The sequence below is a fragment of the Excalfactoria chinensis genome, chromosome 2 (genome assembly GCF_039878825.1).
Source record: "Excalfactoria chinensis isolate bCotChi1 chromosome 2, bCotChi1.hap2, whole genome shotgun sequence".
NCBI classification, from domain to species: domain Eukaryota; kingdom Metazoa; phylum Chordata; class Aves; order Galliformes; family Phasianidae; genus Excalfactoria; species Excalfactoria chinensis.
The window spans coordinates 100,771,955-100,784,052 of record NC_092826.1 but is presented as its reverse complement, the minus strand read 5'-3'; the positions used below and the strand labels follow the sequence as shown (position 1 = coordinate 100,784,052).

The 12,098-nt window shown below is 38.3% G+C and overlaps 1 protein-coding gene across 1 annotated transcript; it reads left to right on the top strand.

Annotated features, from left to right (window-relative positions):
* Positions 1-6,818: 6,818 nt before the first annotated feature.
* On the top strand, positions 6,819-10,207 carry NDUFA4 (NDUFA4 mitochondrial complex associated). Its single transcript, XM_072330241.1, has 4 exons — positions 6,819-7,127; positions 7,568-7,656; positions 7,983-8,043; positions 9,989-10,207. The coding sequence occupies exons 1-4, from the start codon at positions 7,086-7,088 to the stop codon at positions 10,043-10,045; spliced, it is 249 nt and encodes an 82-aa protein (XP_072186342.1). The 5' UTR covers positions 6,819-7,085; the 3' UTR covers positions 10,046-10,207.
* Positions 10,208-12,098: the final 1,891 nt, after the last annotated feature.

Sequence of the window (12,098 nt, the reverse complement as noted above, 5' to 3'; positions counted from 1 at the left end):
TTCCAGAGGGGAAAATAAATAGATAGATAAATAGATAAATAAGACTTTGACCAATTTTGTTTTGTAAGTAGCAACAGCAGATGACATACAGTAGTGTTGGGTAGACTGAACCTGACTGTCAGGTCAGCCCTGAAAATCTGTCATCTCTGTTATCTCAGTCAGCATGGATTCCCTGCATAAAAATCAGACTTGTGTAGAACTGTAAGTAAACAAAAGCTTAACCAAAGGCTAGCTTGAATTTGGAACTCCAGAGCAGAGGACTTGTAAGAACTATTTCTTCACAAGCACATGTAGAAGAAACAGCACAGAATGGTCCAAGAAGCATTAATCCCCTTCAATCTACAGCAGAAATTAAAAAGAATCCCTTACCCCTCAGGATTAAGATAATAAACCAAAAGTTTCAAGACATTTACAGGCACTAGAAACACTTTCAGTTTGTCTAAAATATTGTTAAATAGTGGATGTAGCAGCTATTTAACAGTCTGAGGTACTGCTAACGTTTTTGGTAAAGATTTTTGCTTTAGGAATTGATATATTAAACTTTGTTTGTTTGTTTGTTTGTTTTTAGTGGTGTGATGGTTTTTGAAATCAAACAACAGCAGCTTAAAGGGCAATACCACCTTCAGATGCAATTGTACAAATGAAATTATCTGTAGAAGAACAGCAAATCAGCATTGTTTAAAGGAGAAATTCTGGGGCCTGACAGGCCCTGAATCAAAGTTGACTGATAGATGAACCTCTCAGCCTCACAGTGTATCTAATGTGCTGTATTAATTGCACATATAAGGTGCCATTTATCCACATTTTGCCATGTCAGCATGAGAATGTATATTCTGGTGTCCATCTACAAAAGCTCTGTTATGATGCTTATTATGCAGTATTAATGGTCAAATTGTATATTTATTGATCACAAGGGAACTCTGCTGTAATGTTTGTTACTCAATTAAGCATGATGCATGGGATCTGGGCAGACATTTGTCTGGTCAAAGAGGCCTATGGTACACCAAAATAGATAGCACAATTTCCTTGGTTCCTCCTTGAACACTGGCCATGTTTTCTGGGGAAAACCAATAGGAGAAAGAGGAAACCAAATGTTCCAACTGACTAATACATAGTTTTGGTTATTCAGTGGTATAAAGGCTGGACCTGTTTGCAGTGACTTTGGAGACCTCACCTACAGAGTGGACACAAAGCTGTAGGACTTCCCAATTGCTAGGACAGGTTCTCCAGATCCTTGCTGCATCCGGAGTTCCCCAACAACTGTAGGTCTGGATGATGGTAAGGCAATAAGGCAATTGGTGAGGTCTTTCTTAATCATTATTGCAGACCTCATATAGTAATGATTAGATGCATTACCTCGCTTATTTTCTTTACTGTTAAGCTTATCTTTTGACTATTGGTGCTGCTTTATTTTCATATTATTTTGAAATAGGCAGTAAAATAAGCCTATCACTTTTGTTGCCATATCTGCCCTTCTTTCTGACTCCATCAACTGCCAAACATAAGGGAACTGTTCTAATGAATTCTTGGGGTTGCAGGTCAGATAGGGTGCAAGCTGTGTGGAATTTATGCTTTTGTATCCTAAGTTTCGGCAAGTTAAAAATCTACAATACATTTGAAAGATCTGCTATTTCTGGGATTTGCTCTCTAGAGAGTGAGCAGAGACCAGGATTTATTTATTTTAGATGTTTGATTCTCAGCGGTTCTGCTGTTGCCATGTCATTCCTGTTCTTGCTTTGTGTTTTTTACCTAACAGTCAGGGAATTTTATGTTTTAAATAACCATACATACAAACCATGCATCTTATAAATGCTGGTATTTTAAACCTGAATATTTTCATCCATTCTGAAATGTCCCATTAGTCCCATACATCTCTATTTCTATTTTCCTTTCATCTCGTAACTATGGAATTCTTTCGAAGGATTTTTTTCCCCAGTACACTGAGTATAACCCTTGCTGGTGACAGGTGTTTTAACTCAGTTGCTCCCATGGGATCTGTCACCTGAGGTGCTGCCTCAGCCCATGTTGCTCCATCTCTCTCTACAGAGAAGGAAACGACTTCCATTTATTATTGAATTGAGCCAGATTTGAATCTGTTTGCTGACAAGTAAAACAGCTCAATATTCCATCATGAACAACCTAGATAGCCCCACGGTTCCCTGTGAAATATACACTTTAATAGCTTTTCTATTCTGAGAAATACCCTGCCCACTGATTCTTTTTATATTTCACATGGATAAACAAAGAACTTCCCTTCAGGTTTTCAATGCAGTTTCACCAACACCTGTTTACCACAGCAAGGAAATGTGATTTTACACAAATTTTGTTCAAGGACAATTTCAGAATTTTAAATATTTGTATTCCCCATCAGAAAATGCCTAACTTCAAGAAAGGGAAAGAAAGGAAATCCTCACTTCATTTTATTGTTGATAATTTACTTTTGCTAAGTAGCACATACTCACCTATTCACTCTTTGTAGGAAAAATAACTGTATTTTCACTCTAAAACGTAAAATGTAAAAATGTATTTTCACTTTAAAATAAAAGTCCTTATTTTAAAGAAAACATTTACTTGTTTTAAAGTAATTATAATTACATTAATGCTAAAGCAGTCTACATGGCTTCTTTTATTAAGCTTTCATTGTTATTTAATAGCAATATCAATGTGAAACCTCTGTAAATCAAGGTTAATAACTTTAAGTTTACAAATAGTACTGTGAAAATCCAGGAAACAGTTTGTTTTTAATATAAATTAAGGATTTTAAGTTATACACATAAAAGCAATTGAACTAAAGAAATGCTTTCTGTTCTCAGTGTTAATATTAATCCTTGACTTACTGACCGAATTACAAATTTTTTAAAACTATTCTTTCCTTAGTAATTAATTGTCATTAATTGTTTTCTTTTCCAGGTCTCTAGCATTCTATTTCACAGACATTTTACTTCTATTGCTAGTAGGTGATGCTGTGTAACATAAATAAATTCCTTCCAACTTTTTATAAAGTACCAGGATTTCTGTGTACTCTTAATGAATGCATAGAGACAAGAAACCTTACCATCTTGTACTGCCAACAGGCCTAAATGAAAGAATAGACAGAACATTTCTTTACCATGTATGTAGACTGCTCCAAAAGTAATGCCTCCTATTTATTTCCATGAAAACGACACCAGCTGGAATTTGTTTTCTCTAAGAATTGTTTTCAAAAACTTTTTACCTTCTTACCAAAACTGTTATCTCCTACAGAAAATCCTCAGCTTATTCATTGTTGTGATTAACAGAAAAACATCCTTGATGATATAGATTAATTCAAAAGTAAGTGATTTGTGACCGAATGTAATAGTCTTTCCTTCCTATTTTCCTCCAATTAAAATATGTACCTTCAAACATGACTCTAATTGTCTTTGTTGATCTTTTTTCAACTGATCTTGTCAAACTTCAAGGGTGCAATTCTTCTGAAAGCCTTTGATTTTATTATGACTTCATATTCCTGATCTTCAGGATATCAGATGTGGCTATAACTGACTACTCTTAATGTAAAAATAGTAGTAATAATAAAGCCAGAACTCATGGAATAAAGCAGAAATCTGTGGAACATCTTATGAATCTAATATGATTCATAATAACAGATAAAGTTTAAGAAAGAAAGCCTTAGAAGCAGGAAGGCCAAAGAATAGAAAAAGCATCTGGAAAAGATCCTGAAACCAAAAGCTAAAATGAGCCTAAGCTGAAGGGATTAGAACAAGACACGAGAGCAAGCAAAGACACATAAGTGGTAGACAGAAAGCATGAGTGAGGCTGTACAGAAGAAAAAATAAACAATAAAGCACCAAAATAACCCAAGGACTTGATTTTCAGCACTGCTGAACTTAATGGACTGGTTCATCACTATGCCTTGTTGAAACACCTGAGGATTTATGGATGCACTAATTCAGAAACCTACACAAAGTAACTTGCATCTGAATAAAGGACGTAACTAGTCTAATTAAAGCATCATAAAATTAACTGACAGCTATGAAGACACAGAACTTTAAGAAGAAATAAATGTATTTACTCTCCGACAGAGTAGCTAAGCAACAGAGGAAAGGATGGTAAAAATCTCTATTTCTCATATATGCTCTTTAAGGGAATGGGTGGACTATTTACATACAATAGGAAACTGTTAAACTTCAACTAAGACAAATAAAATGACATCATTACTATAAATTAACACATACCTAGACTCATGCTGCATTGTATGTACTCATATAAGCATATAAATGCCGATAGCACAGCCCAGGCACACAAATCTGACAGCTAGGCCGGCATTTCTATGAACCACAGATCCACCACCAAGGCAGCCTGAGGCTGCTTTTGTTTATACTCAGAATTTCACCAAAACAAGCAATTGCAAAACTGCATTTTTAGCAATGCTTAGTCTGGCTGGACTTTCAGAACAACCTCACTGTTTCTAAAATGATGCTGAAAAACTGTTTTCTGCTTGCTTTCACAATTTACTTTTTTGTCTGTAAAAATAATTATGACATACAATAATCTACATAACATGAATAGCAAGGTATGTACATGAACAATGAACTAGCTGAGTTGTACAGGCCCAAGCATTAAAGGCTGACATATACAATGCTTAAAATCTATTAAAATAATAATAGTAATAATAATAATTAAAAAAAAAAAAAAGCATAACACATTTTGCACATTGGTTTTAAATTCATAAAAGCTCAAAAAGTATAAATCCTTAAAAAATATCACCACGAGAAGCATTTAAAATACATTATGTTCTTCCTAAAAATAGTTGCCTGAGACATGCCTAGAGGGAATAACATAGACCTTATTTGAACAGGTCAGAAAAAGGCTTTTCAAAGTTTCTGAGCTTTGGCTGCTTAGCCATATGTCAGACATACAGCCTAAAACAAACTGTTGTAAAGTGAGGCAAGTTTTGCTCAATAGCCCCACGTGGCTAATGAATGTTTACCTAGCACCTACCTGGTCCCTGCATGGCTGTTCCACAGCTGCTTAGGTAAACGGTGATTTTTTGTGCAACATTGAACTACTGTACTAAAGGGTGAGCTGCATAACCTTCCAGGCTAACCCTGGAGGTTTCAGGCATTTCTGTGACATACAGCAGTGGTACAACTATTTTCAATACTTTTAACTGCATGGACAAAGTGATATTTGATAGAAATAGAAATGCTAGAAATGCTGCTCTGTAGAAATGCTGCTCTGCTACACAGAAAGGCTTGAATCCCGGGAGTTGGACTCGATGATCTCTAATGTCCCTTCCAACTCACACGATACTGTGATACTGTGATATTTTCATTTGGAAAACCTGAAAATCATAAAGGATATAGTCATTATGGTTGGAAAGATCTGTAAGATCATCTGCTCCATCAACCCATCATCACCATGCCCACTGAATCAGTGCCACTACTACCCTTACCTTAACCACCTCAAGGGACAGTGATCACCTCTCTGGGCAGCATGTTCCAATTCCTCTTCATTCTTCCCGAGAAGAAATTTTTTAAGGCCATTCTCTCTTATCACTAGTTACGTGGGAGAAGAGGCTGACCCCCACCTCATTACAGCCTCCTTTCAGGCAGTCCTAGAGAGTGATAAGGTCTCCCCCAAGCTTCTTCTTCTCCAGACAAAACAATCCCCACCCACTCAGCTGCTCCCTCCATAAGACTCATGCCTCAGGCCCTTCACAGCTTCATTGCTCTTCTCTGGATGGGCTTCAATGTCCTTCTTGTAGTGAGGAGCCAAACCTGAACACAGTACTTGAAGTGTGGCCTCACCACTGCCAAGTACAGAGAGACCTCCCTCGTCCTGTCAACTACACTATTTCTGACACAAATTATTCTGTCCCCACTACACAATGAAGTAGATAGAAAAGTTTTGATGCACACTAATTATGGACTATTTTATCAGTACCAAGGAAAACAGTTAAACTGCATTGACAGCAAGACTTGAGCTGTGATCTACAGTCACTCAGTGACTTGTCCAGTGTATCTGTATGGGGCACTGAATGTGGCCAACAGCGAGCATCTGTTCTTGTGCATGGTTATTTATTAGCTAGATTAAATGGACTGACAAGCTGGAAAAAGTTGGATTATAGCATGATGGACAAGAAACACTGGCATTTATTAGAGTCTGTTGTGACTGGGATAATCCAAGAAGATTCTTGGTAAGGTGCTAAGTGAGTAACTGGAACTAGTAAATGAAAGACACATTTGCTTAAATATATTTGTTCTCTGCCATTTCATTCCTATTTAATTTCAGAATTCTACTTTGGTACGCATTCACACAAACCACTGGCATTCACCTCAAGTTACTCTGCTTACTCGACCAATCTATGTGCCATTTCGCTATAAACATCCCTGCCACAGTGTATCATGTGTACGTTCAATGTTAAAAGGTCTCCATCAATGCTGCGTATGCAGCTGGTTTTCACCACGGCGGCTGCAGCAGAATCACCAACACGGCCGATTTATGGCCTAATTCTCGTTTTCCTTCGAGGTGCTAAAACCCCTTTCTGTTCAATCTTTAACCTCCTCATAAAATCTTAATTGGTGAGACAGTTACACAAGCAAAACCGCGCAGGCTCCACAAACACCCTCTCCAGGCAGCCGCTTCCCCGCGGGAGGGTCAGCACGGCCAGGCGCAGGGCAGCCCCCAAGGGCCCTCAGCGGCGCCTCCCGCCATGCCCTCAAGGCCCCGGCGCAGGCGCTGCTCACACCTCTCCCGGCAGCAGGGCGGAGCGGTGTTGGCGCCTGCTCGGCTCCCCTCAGCCGGTGGCTCCGCGGGGTGCCCGGGGAGGTGCCTGCTCGCCCGGTAAGCGCTGCCTTCTTGCCTGCCGGCCGGGGGCTGTATGGAAGCAGAGCACGAGGAGTGATGTTAGCGTGGGTGCTGCGGCGGGGTGCCGGCCGGGTTGGGCTTAGCGGCAGGCGAACAGGCAACCGCCGGAGCTGCTACATCCGGGAAGCGGGCACCTGCCGCGCTGGGGGCCTCCCGTGACATTGGGCTTCGGCAGCAGAAGGGGCAGGACGGTCTCAAAAGCTGGGTAGCGAGGGGGACCTTCGCTAGCTGCAGCTATGTTTCGTGTTATCGTTAACCACGCCAGGAAGCACCCCAGTGTGAGTACCCGCGGTCGCTGAGGCAGCTCGGCGCCGCCTGTGCCGCTGCCCTCCGCGCCCTCTCCTTCCTGGCTGTGCCTCGGCCTCGGGGTGGGCACCTCCCGCTGACCGGCGGGACGCGGCCCAGTCGCCTTTTCCTGCTGTGTGTGGGCCTGTACCAGCAAGACGCGAGATACCTCTACCTTTCTTGGTTTCATCCTTCCTTCTCTCCCTCACAAACAAACGTTTCTGAGAAATGTGTTGTTAGGGTATGTTTAATGGCAGCAGTTTTTCCATGTCAGTTTCTACCCAGAACACAGAGCCTTATTGCAGGGTTTTAGAGGGCCGTTTGTTACGACTCAGAACATAGGAACTGTCTGTTTGGTTTGTCACTACTGTCATCAAAAATTCTCATAATAATACCGTTTTGTTACATCTCATTGAAGTCTTTCTCGTTCTAGTTGATCCCTCTGTTTCTGATCATTGGATCAGGAGGTGTTGGCGCAGCTCTGTACGTCATGCGTTTGGCAGTGTTCAACCCTGATGTCAGGTATGTAAATAGTTACTTACGGTGCTCAGTCATCTTGTTGTTTATGTGAAAGTAGACTTCAGGATGCTGGTCTTTGTTTCTGGAGGCTTCAGTATATCTAGCTCCAGTATTACTGGCATGGGTTGTGAGAGGATTCCCTTGCTTTGGAGGTTTGCTTGCAACTTCACCTTAGAGGTTACTGACAAAGAACTACAGCTTCTTCTACAGAAACTTTAGATAGATGACTGTTCATGGTTAATAAGCATAGTATACAGATAAATTTTATTGTTTTTGGAGGTAATGTGGTTTTCTGAGTATGTTCTCATGTTCTGTATTTCTCTCGATAGCTGGGACAGGAAAAATAATCCAGAACCTTGGAATAAACTGGCTCCCAACGACCAGTACAAGGTAAAATGAAAACCACAGACTTGTAGGAAACGTAGTACTAAAAATATAGCTTACTCCTTTAAGACATTTGAGTTTATTAGAAAGCAGCTGCATGAGTGATATGTTTCTTCTGTTGTACAATATGTGGTTTGTCTTTTGAAGTCATAACAGATAGTTTTGTTTGAGCTTCATAACCTAGTCTTTGGTAGATAGTGTTGATAGTTGGTTGATAGTGGAGCAAACTAAGTCTTTGCACAGAAGCAGTCAGATATACGCTGCAGTGTAAGAAAGGAAAATTGTGTAACTGTGGGAGAATATACTAGTGGCATAATGCTCAGAGAAAAACATGACAGGGAGGAGGACAAAATCTCTGAAGTTCTGAACTGAACCTTTTAGAGTTCTAAACTGTTGGCCTTGGGAAGCAAAGTAGGATATCAGTTTATAATATAAACTATAATTTTAAGATTCACTGCTAATAATAACTAATAATTTTAATATAAACTAATTGGCATTTGTACAGTTTGAAAATAATTGTTTGAAAACTGTTAGCAGTGGATGCAATAAAATGCTTCTTTAAGTGATATTCAATCTATTTCAGGGAACTAATGAGGAAACACATGAGGATGTGTAAAACTTTTTGTACTTCACAGAAGTGGTACTCTAACTACATTCTAAGGACTTCTGTTAAGGACAGTTCTAAAATTATCCTCAGACTGCTAAGAAAGCAAACATACTGTGTTTTCTGTTAGTGTGTACTCAGCACAGTGTCTTAGTATGCCAGTCATTCAAATAAGTGAAAAAACACTCCAGAATAAAATAGGTTGTGGTTCCCTTTATTTTTATTATCGTTTCTGGAATGTTGCTTTTTCCTTTATATCTGAAAGGCAAATTCAATGCAGTGCGCAGCATGAATTCCTTTAAGAAGTGCATGCCTTATGTAGCATTCCCATCTGCCTTAGCATACAGATGCAACCACAGAATTTACCATATTTGGGTTTGTGTATCATTGTGGATTTTTTTTTCCCAAGGCTGTACTGTGGGAAATGGAAAGGCAAAAGTTCAGTAAAAAGCTCTGGTAAAACAGTGAGCTTTAACTTTTGATGAAATTGGTTTGGGTTTTTTTGTTTTTGTTTTGTTTTTTTAAAATAAAATTCTCTTTGGAAAGACTGAGAAAGTCAATATTATAAAGAAAAGAGTTGAAAACTTAGTTATTACTGTGTGAGTTGCAGAGAAAAATTGTAATTTAAATGTATTAAAAGAATCTTAATTTCTTTTTCAGTTCTGGGCTTCTTTTCTTTACAGTCATGTGCTTGATGTTAGTTTAGAGAGATGATTTAGTAGAGGGTTGTTAGAGTTAGGGTACTATGGTTAGACTGTGGTTGGACTTAATGATCTTCGAGGTCTTTTCCAACCTGGGTGATTCTATGATTCAGGCATGGAGGCCAAAATACACTGTTAGTATGTAAATTCACTGTCTTCAGTAACTGTCTAGACTATTTTAAATGGCTTGAAATAGAATCCAACTTTATTAATATAAAATGGGAGTTTATACCTGCTCTTTCTTCTTGGGAATTTCTTGCAGCTGTAGTTTACATTTACCCAAAGTGCTTAAGTTTACTTAAACCAAACTAGGTTTTAGCGGCGCTGCTCCAAATATTCCCCTGTGATGCTGCTTTTTCACATTTACAATCCTTTATGCTACTTGGCAAGCTTGATGTTGCCTTCAGCAAATAGGAACACCAGAATCTGGGGAAAACAAGATAAACCCAGCAGTGCTGTCTGAACTTCTTGTGCATAGACTTCTAATTCCGGATATTAAATAAGAGATTCTGTGGGGTTTTTCTTTGGTTGTTCTGACAAGCTCAAGTGATACATGTTTTTAATAAATGCCATGGAATATATCATATCATCAAGTTTCTCATTCTTGTCAATATTCTTTTTTTTTTTCTTTATCTCTCTTGCCTAGTTCTACTCAGTTAATGTAGACTACAGTAAGCTCAAAAAGGACCGTCCTGACTTCTAAAGAACACGCACATCACCACGAGCTGCACAGAAAGGTCTTCCGGAAGCTGTCCGCACAATTACCATGCTTTAGCATCCAGGAAATACTCAAACATGCCTCACGCTGCACTTGGTCATGTGTTTGAAAGTGTTTTGATGGGGTTTAATAAATGTCTGAAACTTGGAGTGTCTTCTGTTTGCTTTAATTTCTCTAAATAAGAACATCCTGACGTTAACAAACACAGATTCATATTTGCTTTACAAGAATTGAAAGTTGTCTTGATGGACATAATACTCACTGTTGACTTAAAATCAGAACTTGAGAGCAAATAATTAAATGTGTGCATATATACATATTTTTAATTGCAGTTAAATTTTTCTAGTTACTGCTTTATATAGTGGACAAGTCATTGCCAAGTCATTGCCCAACAGGAAAGCAACGGATGTTGCCATACATTCTGAAAATAAAAAAAAACACAAGTTCTGTGGAAGTCTGTTTTTATTCTTTGTTTTTTAACTCATAGTTTGTTAATAAGAAGCCAATCTTAAATACCTAAAGAAGTAAAATTCTAGGAACATAATTACAATTTCCAATGGATCCTACTTTTCAAGGTCATAAAGCATACAATCAGCAGAAAAAGGCACAGGGTTCAAGAAATAATTACAGTTTTTGTATTAAACAAAAAAGTTTCAGAGTGAGTCCTTGTTTTGGTATTTGGCCGAGCCTCGTTATGGAGAGGCAGGAAGAAAATATATTTGCGTGTCTGTAATTTATGCTAGGTTCTTTTCTGTAGACAGTTGGTATTTCCCTGGATCAGGGTTGTGAACTTAATACAGCTGTCCTTATTTTGTTGTGTATCTAGTTCTTGAAGTAGATGGACTGCTGACAATGGAGTTAACCAGATAAACTTAGCTGTTAGTGTAAATGTTTAATAAGGGCAGACTCAACCTGGGCAGCAAGAACATTCACTGAAGAAGAAAAATTATTTAAGCAATTGCAAAACACCAAATATCTGAAAAAAATCTGCATTTCATGCAGAAAATATTGCATGTTGGTTGGATGTGGTTTGTTTGGCAGTGCTTTAAAATGCTTTCATTTTTGTTAATGTACCTTTTTGTTGGATTCAGTTGCGCTTTTTCATTCACAGCCTTGTCTGCCCTTGACATGTTTTAAAATTAAGAGAAATATTTAAGCTCTTTAAAGCTTTAAACATGAATTGACTAGAAAACAAAAAGGCCATTAAATCAGTGCTATTTCCTGTTTCTAAATGGCAGCATGCTTGCTGCTGAAACTGAAAACATTCTGAAGGCCAATAAAGAAGCATTTGCTCCTTTCTGGAGCATTTGGGGGCATGCTTCTGTCATATTTCAAATATTATCAGGCAGTAGGTTCCATTGCCTGCCAAAATTAAAGCTAGTAAACATAAGAATTTATTTCCCTGCTCTAATGCTTCAACTACTTATTAATTGAAAAGTATTAAGTAATTTTCAGAAAGAAAATCAAATGAAGAATTCTGTGTACTTTGTGTGACTCAACCAGCTCAACCACTAATCCGTTACTGTCATACAAACGTTCTGTGCTGTTTTTTAGCTGTATGGGACTAAATTTTTGCAGATGTTTTAGAGCTGAACTCTCAGGCTTACATAAACTTGAGGCCATGCTTCCAATTGTGAGTCTGTGTTTACTTTATGTTGTTGTTGTTGACAAAATCTAAGTAAGCACTTGCTTAAGTCTTCAGCTTCAGAACAAAGAAGCATTACAATCCCCAAACTGGATTTTCTTAGAGTGTGAAATCTTTGTTAAAATAAAGTTCCACAATATTTAATATTAATATTCATAAATGGATAAGTATTTCAATTCTATTAAATTACTGTTCCACATTTTATTTTAAATCATAAAAACGTACTTTGTCATTCCCTTTTATTCTCATTTCACATGTATTGATTTCATTGTCAAAATTCCATTCATTCAAAGGCCTAAATGTGTGCATTCCTCTACCCACTGTGAGTTTCCCATGGGCACAGGTGAAATGCTTATTCCATATAAAGCCAGAGCACACACTTTCCCTTGGTTT

Bases quoted from the DNA above. Each gene is read 5' to 3' on its own strand.
- NDUFA4 (XM_072330241.1), top strand. From the start codon at position 7,086: ATGTTTCGTGTTATCGTTAACCACGCCAGGAAGCACCCCAGT. The intron at 7,657-7,982 runs GTATGTAAATAG...TTCTCTCGATAG, and splicing joins GTGTTCAACCCTGATGTCAG to CTGGGACAGGAAAAATAATC. The intron at 8,044-9,988 runs GTAAAATGAAAA...TCTCTTGCCTAG, and splicing joins CTCCCAACGACCAGTACAAG to TTCTACTCAGTTAATGTAGA.